This window comes from Oryctolagus cuniculus, chromosome 8, assembly GCF_051225735.1.
Source record: "Oryctolagus cuniculus isolate XC-2025 breed Fujian yellow rabbit chromosome 8, ASM5122573v1, whole genome shotgun sequence".
In the NCBI taxonomy this organism is placed as follows: domain Eukaryota; kingdom Metazoa; phylum Chordata; class Mammalia; order Lagomorpha; family Leporidae; genus Oryctolagus; species Oryctolagus cuniculus.
The window spans coordinates 96,542,176-96,561,874 of NC_142874.1; the positions used below are offsets into that span (position 1 = coordinate 96,542,176).

General features: G+C 48.3%; 1 protein-coding gene across 7 annotated transcripts in view; it reads left to right on the forward strand.

Annotated features, from left to right (window-relative positions):
- TSPAN5 (tetraspanin 5) overlaps positions 1-19,699 on the forward strand; it is a 201,263-nt gene that overhangs the window by 166,939 nt on the left and 14,625 nt on the right. For all 7 annotated transcript variants that reach the window (XR_016212399.1, XM_051820160.3, XM_089303074.1 and 4 more), the window contains one exon: positions 18,477-18,623. Coding sequence is in view for 6 of the 7 variants with exons in the window: in XM_051820160.3 (XP_051676120.1) it covers positions 18,477-18,623 (147 nt within the window). In the remaining variant the exon portion in view is untranslated. The remainder of the gene's footprint in view (positions 1-18,476; positions 18,624-19,699) is intronic.

The following is a 19,699-nucleotide window of genomic DNA, read 5'->3' on the forward strand; positions in this document are numbered from 1 at the left end:
CCAGGCTGTTTTTCTGCATCCTGTGTTTGTAAGTAGACCATATGCTTTATTTGTTCTCTATTACCCAGCTAGGGACTTAGCTGAACCAAGTACTTGCTTATTGAATCCATGCTGGATCATGGAGCACATCATGCTGTCATCCAGGAGCTCACGTACTGACCTCAGTTGAGCAAGGACTTCAGCCCTTTTGAAACACTTTCTTCACCTGGCTTCCAAGATACCCCCCCCACAGGCAGGATCTCCCACACCCCTACATTTTAGAGGGCCCCAGGCTCAGTCCTGAGACATCTTCTCTACTTTTCACTCTGCCCTAAGAGATCTCATCCACAAGCCACCATCTCTGATGACTCCCAGATTTATTGTCTGGTCCTGACCTCATCTGAATCCCACACTTGCAAAGCCAGGAGGCTGCCCAGCAGCTCCACTCAGGTGCCACTTGGATTCTGAAACTGGACACATCCAAGACGACACTCCTGATCCCCTCCTCAGACCTGCTTTTCCCAGTTGCAGTAAATGGCAACTCCATCTGTGCACTCCCGCAGGGACCCTTGACTTCGTTGGGTTTCTTTTCATACTCCCACACGCAGTCAGTCCACGGGCAACTGTTATCAGCTGTGCCTTGAAACTGTCTTAAGAGTATGAGTCCTGGCCGGCGCCGCAGCTCACTAGGCTAATCCTCCACCTTGCGGCGCTGGCACACCGGGTTCTAGTCCTGGTCGGGGCGCCGGATTCTGTCCCGGTTGCCCCTCTTCCAGGCCAGCTCTCTGCTGTGGCCCGGGAGTGCAGTGGAGGATGGCCCAAGTGCTTGGGCCCTGCACCCCATGGGAGACCAGGAGAAGCACCTGGCTCCTGCCTTCGGATCAGTGCGGTGCGCCGGCCGCAGCGGCCATTGGAGGGTGAACCAACGGCAAAGGAAGACCTTTCTCTCTGTCTCTCTCTCTCACTGTCCACTCTGCCTGTCAGAAAAAAAAAAAAAAAAAAAGTATGAGTCCTTCTTACCAACAACAAAATCTAAAACATGCCGCTACTACCCCAGAGTCTTTGTATGTACTCTCCCGCTGCGTGCTATGCTGTCTTCCAGAGATCCACATTGACAGTTTCCTTTCTTTTCTGGTCCCAACTCAAACGTCACCATTGTCCTTAGGTCTTCCTGTCTATGTAGAGTAGCCTTTCTTGTATTTTTTCCTCTAAGGACTTACCACTTATGCTCTAAGAAGTTTACTTGCCTTATCTCTCCCTGTGAGAGCAGAGTTTTTGCTAATTGCTGCACTCAGTTCTTAGTACGTTCAATGGCAGATGGTGGTGTTCAGAAAGTAGTGCACACACAGCATGCCTTTGGCGTAGTGGCTGTAATACCACTTGGGACACCCAAATCTTGTATCAGAGTGCCTGAGTTTGAGTCCCAGCCCCACTCCCAATTCTAGCTTACTGCAAATGCACCCTGAGAGGTAGCAGGTGGTGGCTCAAGTACTTAGACCCCTGCCACCCATGTGGGAGACCCTAATTAAGTTCTGGGCCTGCTTTTGGCCTGGCCCAGTCCTAGCTGTTCTGGAGAATTGGGGAGTGAACCAGTGGAAGGACTTGTCTTTCTCTCTCTCTGCCTTTCAAATAAAATGAAAATAAAAAATAAAATTTGAAAAAAAAAAGAAATAGTGTTTATGAAAAAATGATTGAGCAAATGAATGACAAAAGCAATCTTTTGAACCATGCTATCTTGTGGCATCTATCACTGAGTTGTGGAAATCACTGGTTGCCTCAGATCTCCCAGTAGGCATTCTGTGGGACTATAATGAAATCTCTGAGGCAGGGTGCTTATGCAGAAAAGAGGTGTATTTAGCTCACAGTTCTAGGGCATGGCTCCAAGGCATGGTGCCAGTATCAGCTCAGGTCTGGTGAAGGCATTGTGTCATGTCATGGCCGGGGACAGAGAGATTCAGGAGCCAGACTCAGGCTTTGCTAACAACTCACTCTCCCCAGAACTTACTCCAGGCACCCACACCCCTTCTGAGGGCAGCACCCCAAAGACCTAGCAACCTCCCATCTCTGCAGGGTCCAACCACCTCCCAACATCCACACTCGGAGGACCAAGCCTCCCACACATGAGCCTGCAGGGCCCAAACCACTTCCAAACCATAGCCCGTCCGAGCACTGTATTAACCATTCCTACAGCATAAAAGGAGGCAGAATTACCTGTGGTTTCTGAGGTCTGATTACCAGGTGGTACTGTGTTAGAAATAGCAGGTCCATTTATTCTGGGTCTGAGGAAAGAAAATAACCATTTATTTCTGTCGTGAAGATGGGACTCTATATATGATTATCTCATTTCATGGGGAAAATAGGGCTGCCTTTCCTTTTCCATTTTTTCATGACTTTGTTCTGAGGTGGGGGTAGAGGCAGGGTGACTGCTCCCCAGCAAGGGCAAGGGAGGGGATTGCTAGGGGAGGTGCCGAGGGCTGGTGGGGACTCAGCTTTTCAGAGGAGGACAAATGTTCTTTCCTGATCTTAGTGTGAGTTTGAGGTGCCCACTGCTTCCAGGGCCAGCCCTGACGCAGCCCCTGGCCCACTGGGCAGGAAGGGTAGCCAGCCCTGGCTCGCTCGTTTGGCCTGACAGCAGCTGTGCAGGTGGCCCTTTGATGCTCACTCCGTTCCCAACATAGGATGCGCAGAAGATGTTTGCAGACTGAATGCACGAGCGTATGTAGACGCACGCTCTGCCCGTTGTAAGATGCTACACAGGAAAACTTTGCTCCTTATAAAGTGGTTTGTTCTTGCTTCCATCATGTCTGGATCGCCTCAGGTTAGATTTTAAGAGAAGGCATTCTGTTTCAGATATGGGGAAACTGAAGCCCAGAAACGTTAAGCCAGGAGTGTGATCCTCTCCCTCTGCTCCTCTCTCTAATCCTCCATTTGCCTCCAATGCACTCACTCAGTTGGGTTGTGTCAGAGGTGTTTGGAGGGCAGAGCTGGAGCCCAGGGCTGAGCCAAACAGGGAGACTGGGGAATTCGCCCCTGCACTGCCTTTCACCTTGGCTTTGTGTATGTGATATGGAGTCGTTATTTTATTTTATTTTATATTTTATCTTATTTGAAAGGGAGAGTTACAGAGAAAGAGAGGGAAAGACAGAGAAATCTTCCATCTGCTAGTTTACTCCGCAAATGGCTGCAACAGCCAGGCTAAAGCCAGGACCCAGGAGCCACATCCAGGTCTCCCATGTGGGTGCAGGGGCCCAAGCACTTGGGCCATCTTCTGCTGCTTTCCCAGGCCATAGCAGAGAGCGAGATAGGAAGTGGAACACCTGGGTCTCAAACCGGCACCCATATGGGATGCTGGTGTTACAGGTGTCGGCTTTACGCATTATGTCACAGTGCCAGCCCAGATTCAGAATCATTCTCCAGGGGGCTTTCCCATGCCCTGTCTGTAACTGGAAGTCTCATCCCAGCCCATCCACCTTCTTCCTGTCACAATCCTACCATAGACTCACTTGGAAAAACTGTCCCTGTTTTCCCAGGAAGGCAAATTAGAGACAGTGAGAGTCCATGACTCAGCACACAGCATTGCAGGACGAGTTTCTGCAACCAGGGGCGGCGACAGTAGGTCGGAGCCCTTACCCAGATGACCGGCACCGAGAAGCGGGTTCCTCGGCTCTGCACCTACTCTCAGGAGACATTTCTGAGTTCTGAAGATGATGCCTCTGTGAAGATTGCGTTTTATCATCTGCAGAGCAGTGCAGTTGTCCATGTCTCTCCCTCAGTTGTCCAGCTGGGCCCTACCGTTCCCCATTGCATGTTCAGAGCTGGAAAACACTTGGCTCTCGTTCAATGCCAGGCGGTTGACCTCCCAAGCGCTCTGATCACCGAACACGCCGTGAGCTGGAAAAGCTTTCACTTTTCCCTCTGTGCATATCTTTGCAACTTTATTCAGAGGGGTTTCTAGGGGCTCACGGTCCAGCCAGATCGCAGCTCCACCCCGTGATGACACTGCCCTGAGTGAGAATCAGAACTCTAAAGCAAGGCAGGCGCCGCAACTCAATAGGCTAATCCTCCGACTGCGGCGCTGGCACACCGGGTTCTAGTCCCGATCGGGGCGCCGGATTCTGTCCTGGTTGCCCCTCTTCCAGGCCAGCTCTCTGCTGTGGCCAGGGAGTGCAGTGGAGGATGGCCCAAGTGCTTGGGCCCTGCACCCCATGGGAGACCAGGAGAAGCACCTGGCTCCTGCCTTCGGATCAGCGCGGTGCATCTGCCGCGGCGGCCATTGGAGGGTGAACCAACGGCAAAGGAAGACCTTTCTCTCTGTCTCCCTCTCTGTCCACTCTGCCTGTCAAAAAAAACAACTCTAAAGCGAACTTCATGATAAATGTTCTCCCTTACCCACCCTGCCTGCCTGCCTGCGGCCCTGAGCAGGAGATGAGATGTGGGCCTCTGCTCCCTCTTCCTCCTGTAGTGCCTACCCCTTCCCCAAATGCACCTGCCCACTTGCTTCCAGGGCTGAAGTGGGGGTGGGGCCGTGTCCCCGGCCTGGCAGATGGTAAAGGGGTCTTTCTGAGGCTTCACTGCTAAGTCCCCTGAGCTGGGTAGACAGCTCACTTCTGGAGGCCTCCTGGCACCCTGCTCAAATGGGGGGTGTCTTCCTCTGCCCATGCATCCCAAGCTCTGCCCTCTGAGGCTGCTTCTCACCCCTGTGGTATGACAGGGCCAGGGATAATCTGAGCTGCCTCTCCCATGCAGCCCTTATGTTTTTTCCTGGACATGCCCATCTGGGAGGGAGGCCCCCACTAGACCTGCCCTCGCCTGCCACTTACCTCCAAGCAGTTGGCTAGCCCTTGTTGGTCTAGATTTCTGGGGCAGAAGTCAGTCCACAGGTCCCTTCCCAGGCAGGGTCTGGCCAGGCTGCTGGTTCTCTCAACTGCTGAGTCCCCCTTTAAAACTCCCAGTCGGGGCCGGTGCTGTGGTGTAGCAGGTAAAAGCTGCTGCCTGTGGTGTCGGCATCCCATATGGGCGCCGGTTTGAGACCCGGCTGCTCCACTTCCTATCCAGCTCTCTGCTATGGCCTGGGAAAGCAGTGGAAGATGGCCCAAGTCCTTGGGCTCCTGCACCCACGTGGGAGACCTGGAAGAAACTCCTGGCTCCTGGCTCCTGGCTCCTGGCTTTGGATCAGCGCAGCTCTGGCTGTTGTGGCTATCGGGGGAGTGAACCAGTGGATGGAAGACCTCTCTCTCCCCCTCTCCCTCTCTCTCTCTCTCTCCTTCTCCCTCTCCTCTCTCTGTGTAACTGTGACTGTCAAGTAAAATAAATAAATCTTAAAAAAAAAAAAAAAAAAACCTCCCAGGCAACCTCCTGAAACTTCCCACTGGGTTTAGGGTCCGAGAGGAGTTGTCCTCACCCTGCCCTCCCTCTGGTGCAGAGGGTCACACAGCACACAGCAGCCCTGTCTCCTGGGATCTCTCAACCCCCAGCCAGTCCTCCCTGTAAGCACCTGCCAGTGGTCCCATTTTGCTGATGTGTGCAGGGTAAAGAGGTTTTTAGCTGGTGTCGGCAGCAGTGTTGATGTACGTCTCCTACTCACTTTGGTTTTCAGACAGTGATGAGTGAAATTGCAGGCAAAAATTTCCCAACATCAGGTTAAAATTTGAGAAGTAGGGCCTGGCATTTTGATGTAGTGGGTTAAGACACCTGTGACACAGGCATCCCTTATAGGAGCAACAGTTTGAGTTCTGGCTGCTCCACTTCTAGTCCAGCTTCCTGATAATGCACCTGGGAGAGCCATGGAGAATGGCTCAAGTCCTTGGGCCCCTGCCAACCATGTGGGAGACCTAGATGGAGTTCCAGGCTCCTGGCATTGGCCTGGTCCAGCCCCGGTAGATGTGGCTATTTTTGGAGTGAACCAGTGGATGGAAGCTTCCTCTTGCTCTTTCTCTCTCTGTCACAATGTCTTTCTGTTTAAAAAAAAAAATTGAGAATCAGATACCTGATGTCAGGTCAAGATAAAAATCCTGGTGCCCCCCACTCTGCACCAGTTGTCTGCCAGCAGTAGAAATTCCTTAAAGTGGTTACAAGACCACCCTGAGGCCAGGTAGCCTGGCTGAACTCCCTACCCTGCATGAGCAGCATGGGCAAGTCACCCCGTCTCTGCGTCTGTTCTGGGTATCCCTGGTAGGGGTGTTGCAGGGTGAACTAATCCAGGCAGCCCAGGGCATGGCCGGGAGTTTAGCTCTTATGTCATTGCCTTGGTCAAACTTTCGGCAGCTCTCGCCTGTATCTCCACGCCATGCCAGCCGTCTGCAAGGCATGTCCCTGCAGCCGGAGTGGAATTTCTGAGAGTAGAAGTGGCTGGGCCTTCCTCTGCTCAAAACACCATCAGCCTCCCCATCTCTTCTTCTTCTTTTTTTTTAATAGAAAACTTTTATTTAAGAACTATAAATTTCAAAAGTACAACTTTTGGATTATAGTGGTTCTTCCCCTCATAACCACCCTCCCACCCACAAACCATCCCATCTCCCACTCCCTCTCCCATCCCATTCTTCATCAAGATTCATTTTCAATTATTTTTATATACAGAAGATCAACTTGGTATATACTAAGTAAAGATTTCAACAGACTGCACCCACACAGACACACAAAGTATAAAGTACTGTTTGAATACTAGTTTTACTGTTAATTCGCATAGTACAACACATTAAGGACAGAGGTCCTACGTGGAGAGCAAGTGCAGAGTGACTCCTAGTGTTGATTTAACAATTGACACTCTTGTTTATGGAATCAGTAATCACCCTAGGCTCTTGTCATGAGTTGCCAAGGCTATGGAAGCCTTTTGAGTTCGCCGACTCTGATCTTATTTAGACAAGGCCATAGTCAAAGTGGAAGTTCTCTCCTCCCTTCAGAGAAAGGTACCTCCTTCTTTGATGGCCCGTTCTTTCCTCTGGGATCTCACTCACAGAGATCTTTCATTTAGGCCATTTTTTGCCATAGTGTCTTGGCTTTCAATGCCTGATATTCTGCTGGGCTTTTTAGCCAGATCTGAATGCCTTAAGGGCTGATTTTGAGGCCAGAGTGCTGTTTAGGGCATTTGTCATTCTATGAGTCTGCTGTGCATCTCACTTCCCATGTTGGATCATTCCTTCCTCCTTTTTTTTTTTTTTTTTTTTTTGACAGGCAGAGAGAGAGGAGAGAGAGACAGAGAGAAAGGTCTTCCTTCCTTTGGTTCACTCCCCTAATGGCTGCTATGGCCTGCACTGCACCGATCTGAAGCCAGGAGCGGGGTGCTTTCTCCTGGTCTCCCATGCGGGTGCAGGGACCCAAGCACTTGGGCCATCCTCCACTGCCCTCCTGGGCCACAGCAGAGAGCTGGACTGGAAGAGGAGCAACCGGGACTAGTACCCAGCGCCCCAACCGGGACTAGAACCTGTGGTGCTGGCGCTGCAGGCAGAGGATTAGCCAAGTGAGCCACGGCACATTCCCTCCTTTTTAATTCTATTAATTATCATTAGCAGACACTGGTCTTATTTATGTGATCTCTTTGACACTTAATTTTATCTTTATGATCATTTATGAATAAGCCAGTCCCAAAGGGACAAATACCATATGTTCTCCTGATCTGTGACAACTAACTGAGCACCTAAAAGGAAACCTGTAGAAGTGAAACTAAAACTATGAGAAGCAATGACTTGATCAGCCCTTGTCCTGACTGTTGAGGAACAGCTTACTACTTTATTCTTTTGAGTATATTCTTTTTCATTTCTTCTTGCCACTGTCACGGGTGAATACCTTGTTGAGCCAGGTCCTGTCACTTTGTCCCATGATTGCTCACAGGTACCCCTGCCCTGAGTCCCAATGACACCTGCTGCTTGTACCTCTGCGCAGCGCGCTCTGTACTCCCCGTCTCCCCTCCTGTGGGTGTGACTATCTTCTATTCTGCATGCTCTTAACTGACACAATACCTGACACCTGGCCCATGAAAGGATTTGTTCTCTGAGGTTCCTGAAGCAAGGCTCACCAGCCTCTGGGCGAGACATTGCCCTGTTTCGGCCTGGGCTGCAGGGACAGAATACCACAGGCTAGGTGACTTTAGCAACAGACTGATTTCTCACAGTTCTGGAGGCTGGGAAGTCCACCATCAACCTGCTAGCAGATTTAGTTCCCAGTGAGGGCTCTCTTAGGTTGTAGACAGCTGCTTTCCCACTGTAGCCCCACATGCTAGAGTGAGAGTGGGCGGGCTCTGGTCTCTTACAAGGACATGAAGCCCTTCGTGGGTTAAGAGTTCCACCCCACCCTTATGATGTCCAAACGTGGTCGTCTCCCCAGCACCTTGTCTCCAGAGGTCAACCCACTGAGGAATAGGGCTTCAGCATAGGAGCTTGAGAGGCGCATAAACATTCTGTCCATGACTTTGTAAACTTTATACTTGGAGCAGAAGCTTCCTTAGGTATGTCTCCCATCTTTTGAATGTGCAGATGAAATTATCTGGGGGATGGTTAGGCACATGGGCTTTCTGAATGGTGGCGCATCTGGATGTGCTTGTGTTCTGTTTATGGGGCAGTCACACCCCTGTGTATGTGGTGGTGGTGGGGGCAATGGTTTTCCTGCCGGTTAGCAGTACCAGCCGACAGAAGTTGGTGCAGCAAGCCTCTTCACAGCCACTGGATGGGGGCCTACAACATGACTGCCCCTCCCTCCGTTCCTCACTGCAAAAGCAGGCCATGGTCATTTTTTATCTGCAAGGAAGGATTACACGAGTCTCACCGATGACCCTTTGTGACAAGGAAAAATGGGCAGGAACCGTGTGCCTTTGAAGCAGCCAGGCTTCTGCTGGACCGGCATCTCTGCCCAGTCGTGAGCTAAGCTGCCCCTGCTCCCTCTCCTCTCTGCACTGGTCGGCTCCTTCGAAGCTCTCTTCTGGTTCCTCGTCCTCTCTGTGGCCCCAGCAGCGCCTCCGCACACAGATGGGTGTTTGAGTGTTGCTGAGTAGCTTTGCCCTGTAACTTTCCTTGAGGGTATTTTTCTTTAAAAAAATTATTTATTTAAAGGGCAAAGTTATATATGAAGAGAGAGGTCTTCTCTCCACTGATTCACTCCCCAAAGGGCCACAACAGCTAGGGCTAGACCAACCTGAAGCCAGGAGCCAGGAGCTTCATCCGGGTTTCCCATGGGGGTGACAGGGGCCCAAGCACTTGGGCCATCCTCCACTGTGTTCCCAGTCCATTTGTAGGGGAACAGATCAGAAGTGGAGCAGCCAGGACTCAAACTGGTATCTATATGAGATGCTGGTGCTGCAGGTAGTGGTCTTTGAGGAGCATTTTTTAGGGGCAGGTTTCTCAGTGGCCCTGTGGTCCCTACTTGGTCTTGCTGTGGACAGTGCTCAAAACCACACATCCAGTTCTCCTGGACTACCCCCTCTCTGAGTAGCTGCATTTTCTCAGGGGTGTCCTAGCTGGTTACCCTTTCGCAACAGAGAACTGCTTCTCTCCCTCTGATTCTAGGGAAGCGGAATCAGGTCCACCCAGTAGGGCCTGGTCTCCAGAGGGTAGCAGAGCCAGGACCCAGTCTCACTAATCTCACATGGGTCCCTGTGGCCTGGCTCTGCGTGCGCATGACGTATGCCTGTCTGTTTCTCATCCTGCAGTTGGAAGGAATGTGCTTATATATGCAAACGCAGAAGAGTCCCAGACCGGGGTGGGGGCTGGGGGGGTGTTGGTGCTATTTTTGTCTCTCTTTTCTTCGTGGGTTGAGAGAGAAGAAACTGAAGCTTGCCAGGTGGCATAGAGAGGCTGCTCTGAGCTGTTGGGGAAGAAAGCCACAGACACTCCTGGAGTTGTGTTTTCCTTCTTGTTTCTATCTGTGCATGGGACCAGCTTTCCAGAAGAAATCCTTCCTCTGAACATATCCCTTTGTTGCTTAAATTCCAGAGACAGCTGAACAAATGAGGTGCTAATGAGGAGATGGAGGAGGGAGGGAAGGCAGCCTGGGGTTTCACTTTCTTAAGGAGACATACTATGTCCATCATACCTTGGGGCTGTCAGATCTTGCCGGGCTAGAATGTGGCTCACAAGTGGAAATCACTCGGGAGCAGTGACTCTGAGCACCAGGGTGCCCAGTGTGGTCCTCCGGCAGCAAAGGCAGCTTCGCTTCTGGTTCCGTGCTCCACCATGCTGGTGATGGGTCCGCATGCTTTACCGCCATCACCAGCTTCTCTCACTCTGCTGTTCCACTTCTCATGGCTTCTGCCTAATCTCGGTTTTTGTCTACTCATGGCTTCCACTTTGTGCCTTTTCTCTGTATGTTCTTAGAATTATTTCCAATTCCCCAAGAAAGAAGACGTGACTGTCTTCTTTCAAGCCCGTGACTGTCATTCCATTAAACATGATTATCAGATATGGCTGAGGCTTACGTTCAAAGGGATTCAGGCAGAGCAAGTGCCCAGAACAAAATGGATTCTTCCTCAACACAGCTGAATTAGGCACTCCTGTTAGTGCTTCTGTAGCATCTGACATCTTCCTCTTGTTCTAAAATAATAGTGATGAGAATGATGATGGTGCTAAGTTGTATTGAATTCTTATTGTATGCTACGCACATAACCTGGTGTTTGGATTTACTGGGATTGTTTCCATCATCTTCATAGCAACCTTATGGTAGTGGGTAGGCTACTATTTCGCAGATGTAGAAATTGAAGTAACTTGTCCAAGATTGCACAGGCAGTAAGTAGTGGGGTTGGAATTCAAGACAAGGTAGTCTGTATTATAGTGTCCTGTCTATAATACATCTAGCGCTTGTCCAGGCTACCCCACATTTTGTTTAAGATCCATGGGAAATTGTAGGTGAACCACATAGGCTGGAGTACTTCATTGGAACCTTGTGCAGAAGGAACCTGCTGTCCCGCCCTGCAGCAGGCTTGCATAGGTGGCTGGGATATCAGAGTCTCCCGTGTTTGGGACAAGCACACAGGGAAATATTTTTGTTTGTTGGCTCTCTTTGAATTTCTGTTACAAAGATACTGCCTCAGACATGTCCATTAGCATGTCTTTTTGTTTGTTTGTTTGACAGGCAGAGTGGACAGTGAGAGAGAGAGACAGACAGAAAGGTCTTCCTTTGCTGTTGGTTCACCCTCCAATGGCCGCCACAGCCGGCGCGCTGCGGCTGGCGCACCGCGCTGATCCGATGGCAGGAGCCAGGTGCTTCTCCTGGTCTCCCATGGGGTGCAGGGCCCAAGCACTTGGGCCATCCTCCACTGCACTCCCGGGCCACAGCAGAGAGCTGGCCTGGAAGAGGGGCAACCGGGAAAGAATCCGGCGCCCCGACCGGGACTAGAACCCGGTGTGCAGGCGCCGCTAGGTGGAGGATTAGCCTACTGAGCCGCGGCGCCGGCCCATTAGCATGTCTTATTTCTTCTTAGACACATATGGATCTCTTTGCTAAGGTTGAGAGATACTATCTAATACTTCGTGGATAATAGAAAATTTCCTGTCTATACTGGAAGATCTCTTTAAATCTCCAAATTAGTATGCTAAGAGCCAGTTGCCCAAAAGTCAATTTGCCGAATGGCCAATTTGTTGAATGTATTTGTTCTTTTCAACTTTTTTAATTGATTGGAGTTTGTTTGGTTTTTATAGCAGCACTTTATGCCATGGCCAATTCATTTTTGCCTCTGTTGCCTGCTGCAGCAACAGCTGTAAAGTTGGAGGAGAAAACGGAGGCTCCTAAGAAGAATGCAAACTTAAACTTAGAAACATTTTGATTTTGAAGAATTCTTATGAATATATTCATTGTATACCAGTTCTTATTAAGATCATAATAATTTATTAATTTTAAAAACATGTATAGATTCTTCTTATATTCTGCCTCTATATTCTAAATATATTTTATTGGGGACATTCAGTCTTATCTCTGACTCCCCTTGTTACTCTGATCTTTCTGTCACTGCTGCTACTGTTCAGAATCCCACTTTTTTGTCAACCAAAGCAAAGTGTTTTGTTTAAACAAAGGAAAACAAGTGCATGCTGCTTATTGTTTTGCTTCTCACTTATCCTCACTTCGGTTAGATTTAGCTTTGTGAAATGGTGTTTTCTGACATTATCTACAAATTCAAGTCCCATTGACATCTTTAACTCCCAGAGGATTCTGGTAGGAGAAGGCCAAGAACTCCCTGTGTGATACAAATGTCAGGCTCTGTGTGTGCACTTCCAGTGTGAGCAGTGGTTCTAGGTACAGAAGAGAACAGCCAAATGACATTTCATGTTTTTTTCAGTAAGTCTTGAGTTTTGGTAAGTTTTTTATAAGTTCATATTTAGGAGCAAGCATTTGGTACAGAGGTTACGATGCCACCCAGAATTATATCTGAGTGCTTGGGTTCAAGTTCCAGCTACGCTCCTGATTCCAGCTTCCCGATAATGCACACACTAGGAAGCAGCAGGTGATGCCTCAAGTTCCTGGGTCCCTGCCATGTACGTGGGAGACCTGGATTGAATTTCCTAGCTCTTGCATTCATCTTGGCCCAACCCCAGCTGTTGCAAACATTTGGGGGGGAGTGAACCAGTGGATGACTTTAATCCCTGCCTTTAAAATATGAAAGTTGGTATTTAAACTCAAGGACTTGAACATTCAAATTTACATGGAGAATTAGGGCTAACACTATGTTACCTGGGACTTGTCAGTAAAGCACCTGAAACTTCATCCAGAAGTACTAATTTCATTGTTGATACTGAACTGATCATGAGTTAACACAAATGAGGACTGTACGTACGAAAGTAATGGCTATGTTGACTTTTCCAACTAGAAAAGTGACTGTTTTCAAATCTAGCACTTCCCTTTGCCCCTTGCCTGCTCCCCATGCCCACAACATGTTTTTTCCCAGCATAAAGTGTGAGCTTTAGTTCTGACCATTTGCACGTGTGTAGGTGCACACGCCTGTGCATGGGACGTGGATGCATAGTTTGCTCCAAGCTCCTGTGTCATGCAGGCGTCCTTAGATGCTACTGAAGATCCAGTGGACCCAGCTTAGGCAATCAGTGGGGTTTCTTCTAGGGAGCCAGGAGCGGCACACAGAACTCTAGGACATGCTGCGGGAACCTCTGGGCACAGGAATTTATAAAGTGCTGTCAGGAATGGGCCTCCTAACTCTTGTTCTTTGTTTTTTCCTGAGCACTGTATCACACCGCAGACTGACTTTATCTACATGGTAAAAAGAACATGACATGCCATGCCTGGCTCCCAAGTTTAGTATTGTGCTGTGTCAGCCACTAGAGATGCCTGGTTTTTTTTGTTGTTGTTGTTGTTGTTGTTTTTTAAAGATTTAATTGAGAGGCAGAGAAGGGTGCACGTGCGAGGTCTTCCATCTTTCCATCTGCTGCTTCACTACCCAAATGGCTGCAATGGCAGGAGCTGCACCCATCTGAAGCCAGGAGTCAGGAGTTTCTTCTGGGTCTCCCACGTGGGTGCAGCGGCCTAAAGACTTGGTCCATCTTCTACTGCTTTCCCAGGGCATAGCAGAGAGCTGGATGGGAAGTGGAGCCACCTGGATCTGGACTCGATGGGATGCCGGCACTGCAGACAGCAGCTTTACCCGCCATGCCACAGCACCGGGCCCAGAGATGCCTGTTCTGAATCCTGGCATTTTAGGAAGGGCCTCCAGCCCTCATTTCAATGAGGCAAAGGGCCCATGGGAGAATGTGGCAGCCCTGAAGGGGCCATGAAGTGAACTGAGGGGCAAGGAAGCCATTACAAATAGGCCCAGAAGAGGGGATGCCCGCAGGTTCCCAGAAGATGAGCTGTCTGCTGCTGCTGGTGTTCTTGCGTGTTCCTGAAGATTGACCACAAACCTGAGTGCCTGTCTGAAATCACCTGACAGACTGCACTGTAATTTTAGACTTTTTTCCTTCTAGCTTGTCAACTACAAGCTTTAATTATAATTATTCTATGGCAGGCATGTACTTACGCTTCTACCTCATTTGTCAAGTGGAACTAAACAGACTTAAAAGTCCAGAGAGAGACCCTATCTTTAAGACAACAGGAGGCCGGACTGTCAGCGCTCCATCATTTTTGTCCTCTGCCGCACAGCTCCTCTGCATTCTTTGTGTAGTCACACTCAGTCAGCTGCTGCCCTCACCGAGTGGCTGTGAACTCTGCACAGCTGGAAGAGTGAGGCTTTTCTTCTTCCCCATCTAGGGAAGTAAGTCTGAGTCCATGGAAGAGAAACTGGCCAGTAGACATTGACCTTCACCCCTTGTCTTTCAAGATTTGAGTTAGTGGGGCTGGCGTTGTGGTGCAGTGGGTAAAGCCGCCACCTGCAAAGCCAGCATCCCATATGGCCACTGGTTCATGTCCTGGATGCTCCAGGTCCCTGCTGATGCTCCCAGGAAAAGCAGCCAAAGATGGCCCAAGTTTTTCAGCCTCTGCACCCATGTAGGAGACCCGGATGATGCTCCTGGTTCCTGGCTTCAGCCTGGTCTAGTCCTGGCTGTTGTGGCCATCTGGGGAGTGAACCAATGAATGAAACACCTCTCTCTCGCTCCCTCTCTCTGTGTAAGTCTGCCTTTAAAATAAATAAATCTTAAAAAAAAAAAAAAAAGGATTTGAGTTAGTGACCCAAGTTAACATATATTCTTGAAAACTGAGAGTGGATGTGAAGTGTTCTCAACACAAAAATGATAACTGTGGGAGGTAATGCATATGCTAATGAGGTAGATTTAGTCATTCCACAATGTAGATATACTTCAAAACATTGTGTTGAACATGGCAAATGTGTGTAATTTTACCTGTAAATTTAAAAAAAATAAACTTTTAATTTAAAAATTGCTAAAGGATGTAGTCTTTGCACCCAGGGGGCCTGGAGGGACTCGAGGCAATTTTCCACTGATAACTACCTGCCTATGTTCTTAGTCCATTAAAAATAAAGGCCGTGCTGGTCTTTCCTGTGCTTTGCAGAATATTAGTTTCCTTCAGCTCTTGGTAGTGTCTGTCTTCAGCCCTGTCTTTGCCGGAATTTAGGATGAAATGAGGAGAATCTGCAGTCCAGCTTGGTCCCCAAATGATTGCTGTTGCCATGGAAACAGTTGCAGGCCTCTCAATTAAAACTGTCCCTGCAGGCTAGGGAGAGTAAGTATTAAAATGAGTTTGTCGGAGGAGCCAAATGCTCATCCTCCAAATTAAACCCAGCGAGGACAAATGATCCAGGAATCTACCGACAATCAGGAGTCACACTTGTCCTGCCTTTTGGGGAGGAAGGATCTAGATGCTTCATGCTCTCCTATACTTGCTTATTTGCTTGCTTTGCTGAGCTGCTCAGATCATTTTTCCTGTAATCCACTGAGCTCCATGGACCATGGAGAATGTTTGGGAACAATCTGATCTTTGCTCAGACTTGAGAATGAGTCATAAATCATTAAAAATGGGTGAAATCATAGTAAGTCTTAAAGTTGGAAGGAACCTAAAGGTCATTTTGTCCCAATTTGCCATCTGATTTGGCCATCCTTCCTAGACCACTGTCTATGTTGGTTCACAGCATCAGCCCATCTGTGAGAGGAGGCCTATACCTCTAAGGGCGGCCATCTCTGATCCGTTGCTAGAGACCTGGCAGTGTTAGAAATGCCTCATTACAATGGCTCTGACATGTGTCTCTCTCATTTCCACATCTGCTACTTATTTCTGGAGCCAAAGAAACTGAATCTACTTCTTCTCACCATAAAGAACTTTCCAAAGGGCCAGCGTTGTGATGCAGCAAAGCTACCACCCATGATGTCAACATTCCTAGCATTATGATCCAGCTCCCTATTGATGTGCCTGCGAAGGCAGCAGAAGATGGCCCAAACACCTGGGCCCCTGCACACATGTGGGAGACCTGGATGGAGTTCCTCCTTGCTTTGGTTAAGCCCAAACCCCAGCTATTGCAGCCATTTGGGGAGTAAACCACTGAATGGAAGATCTCTGTCTCTCCCTTTCTCCCTGTCACTCTGTCTTTCAAATAAATAAATAAATAAATAAATAGATCTTAAAAAAAAAAAAAAAAAAAAAAACAAGCCTTTTGGGGCTGGCGCTATGGCGTAGTGGTTGAAGCCACTGCCTGCAGTGACGGCATCCCATATGGGCACCAGTTCGAGTCCTGGCTGCTCCTCATCCAATCCAGCTCCCTGCTATGGCCTGGGAAAGCAGTAGAAGATGGCCCAAGTCCTTGGGCCCCTGCACCCATGTGGGAGACCGGAAGAAACTCCTGGCTCCTGGCTTCAGATCAGCACAGTTCCGGCTGTTGCAGCCATCTGGGGAGTGAACCAATGGATAGAAGATTCTCTCTCTCTCTCTGACTCTCACTGCCTCTGCCTCTCTGTAACACTGCAAATCAAATAAATAAATAAATCTTTAAAAAAAAAGCACCTTTTCAGAATTTAGGAAAAGCTTTTCGGGTTTTAAGAATATTATCAGGTGCCTCCAAAGTCCACTCTTCCACTGGCTGTGTAGGTCCAGAACATTGAGGCTACAAGTCTTAACCCTGTGGTTAACACAATCCCAGGAGAGAGGTTGGTGCTCTCCCAACACAGGGCGCTCGAATTTTGTCTGATTCCCTAGGCAGGTGGTTTCTCAGCAGCACTTGAGAAGGTGCAGAATCTGCTGCAGTGTTTATTGCTCTGTTTGCTTTCAACCTTTTCCCTCCTGGGGTGAGTTTTCATAGTTCAGAGCTTGAAGACCCAAGAAAGAGAAAGTTGGATCAAACCCACTGATGTCTGGTTTTGTGAAGGGTGTGGCTGCCAAAGTGTGCATGCACTCTTCATTCCTAACTGTTTCAGTACCCTCTCAGCCCTCTGCCTGTGACTTTATGTAAATCCTTGAATTTTTTTGGGGAGGGGGGGTGAGGTTCATGCTTTTTGTTGAAACATTTCCTCCTATAAACCAAGTGCTCTCCTCTAACTATTTCTACAACTTAAAATGGACTAAAACTCCTAAACTCAGTTATTGATGAGAGCCAACCAGGAAGCAGATGCCTGGCCCCCTTGGTGGGCAGAGGGTGCAGAAACATTTTGTTCTAGTTCCAGCAAATCAATGGTTGCGTGACTGTCAGCCCATCAGTAAACCACTCTGAGTTCCATTTTCCTCAAGTATAAAAATCCGATGAACACTCTTTGTTCTTGCAGACTGTTGGGAGTGCTTTGAAAACCAATATTAAGAATTTACGGCAAACTATACAATGCTCTGGGGGTATTTGGATTGGAGAGTTCCAACCAGATTTAATAAAAAAAAAAATTGGTGATGTTTAGACTCATATACATCTACAGTTTCAAATTAACAGTAGCTGACCTCTGCATGGAGAAAGAGGAAGTAGTTACCTTACATTTCAGAGGAAAACATTTCAGCTTCTTGCTGTACCGTTGCTTCCTAAGAAATGGCAAGAGCTTAAAGTAGGCAGCTGTCTCGCCTCTGCATGTGAGACTGGGGACTTCAGATGACCTCCCTTCCTATCTAGGTGTCGGGAAGGTGTTTTTGTTGCACATTTTTTTATTTGTTCAAGAACACTTATGGGGCCGGTGCTGTGGTATAGTGGGCTGAGCCTCCACCTGTGGTGCTGGCATCCCATGTGGGCGCCAGTTCTAGTCCCACTGCTCCTCTTGCAATCCAGCTCTCTACTATGGTCTGGGAAAGCAGTAGAAGATGTCCCAATTGCTTGGGGCCCTGCACCCACGTGGGAGACCCGGAAGAAGCTCCTGGCTCCTGGCTTCGGATTGGCCTAGTTCTGGCTGTTGTGCTCATTTGGGGAGTGATCCAGTAAATGTTGAGACCTTTCTCTCTGTAATTCTATCTCTCAAATAAATAAATAAAATCTTTTTTTTTTTTTTTTTTTTTTTGACAGGCAGAGTTAGACAGTGAGAGAGAGAGAGACAGAGAGAATGGTCTTCCTTCCATTGGTTCACCCCCCAAATGGCTGCTACGGCCGGCACGCTGCGCCAATCTCAAGCCAGGAACCAGGTGCTTCCTCCTGTTCTCCCATGCGGGTGCAAGGCCCAAGCACCTGGGCCATCCTCCACTGCCCTCCTGGGCCACAGCAGAGAGCTGGACTGGAAGAGGAGCAATCGGGACAGACTCCAGTGCCCCAACCGGGACTAGAACCCAGGGTGCCGGCGCTGCAGGCAGAGGATTAGCCTTGTGAGCCGCGGCGCTGGCCATAATCTTTTTTTTTTTTTAAAGAACACTTATATTTGAGCACATAGAAAGCAAAAGTAGCATCTACTTCTCCATACAGAATCTGATGACAGTTTCTTGTGGTCATGTTTTTTCTTTTGCTCCATGTATTTTTATCAAAAATGTGAATAGAAAAGCATTTCTTCCATATCTATGTCTGTGTGTGTGTGTGTGTCTCTTCTCTAAGGTAATTAATCACACATGATAATCAGGTGATGGCCAGTGTGTTTTTGGGGGAGAGGAGGAGACAAGTGCAATAAATCGTGTACATTACAGAACTGACCCCCCATCCTGGTGCCTTGTTTTGTGCTCTTCCCCGCCCCCAGGGAGTCCTGTCCAACATCTCTTCCATCACTGATCTTGGAGGCTTTGACCCAGTGTGGCTCTTCCTCGTGGTGGGCGGAGTGATGTTCATTTTGGGATTCGCAGGGTGCATTGGAGCGCTACGGGAAAACACATTCCTTCTCAAATTCGTAAGTATTATGCTCTCTGCTTGCGAACCGAGAGACAAGCTCTTTATCTTACATCAGGAGGACACCTGCATGCACAGACAAGACAGTGAACTGTACCAAAGGCCCTGGCAAAGATATGGCTCAAGTCTTGGCTTTGCTTTGAGGGGAGTGCCCGGGATCCTGCCTCTCCTTTTCCCTCCTAGGTCTCCTTAATAATACAGATACCATCCCATCCATGGAAGTTTTGCACATGCATGTATGTGTATTATGGATTTGCAATTCAGTCCCTAAAATATCTCTTGGACTAAGTTAGATATGTGTCTGTCTCTGTGTGTGTGTGTGTGCGTGTGTGTGTGTATATATATATATATACACACACAATTAATATAAGTTAAATATATAATTATTTAAGTGATTTCTATAATATAATTAATTCATTAATTTAATTTATTGATTAAATTATTTGATTTCTATGATATGATTAATATAAGTGTTATGTATAATTATCCTTTTAAGTAATTTTTCTCCCATTTCCCCTTTGCAAGTGGTAATTAGAAAGCTGTGCAGGCCAATGCTTAGAGAAATCAGGTATAAGCATAGTGACTATGGCCTGTCCAGGTTAAATCTGTCAAGCAGTAGGTTTTTTGAAAATGGAGAAACAGTAAAAGGTAAATCTCCCTTGAACTCAGTATGAAGGTCTCCTTTGTGTGAGTGGCATAATTTTTAGTCTTTACAGGATATTTGGGGGTATTAATCAGGGAGTAAAGGAGTGATTAAAAGTGACAGTCGGGAATGAACGTGAGCGCTGTGCTTCGGAGATCGCTTCCAGAGCTGAACGCATGGCATGTGCTTACGTATATGTATCTAAAATGGGTCTGTAAATGTAGCCGAGGCCCAGCATGATATGCCTGTCAGTGTGGAGCTGGCATTCCGCTGGACGTGTGAATCACAGCCCTGAATGTGAAGCATCCGCCCTCTTTCCAAGAAGTAGGCAATCAAAAGGCCCCACATTTCTACGGTGAGACAAGGTGGTGGGGATTTCCAGAAAACTGCTGTACTGTATCATCTATCACCTATTACTAGAGCTATTCCCGGCC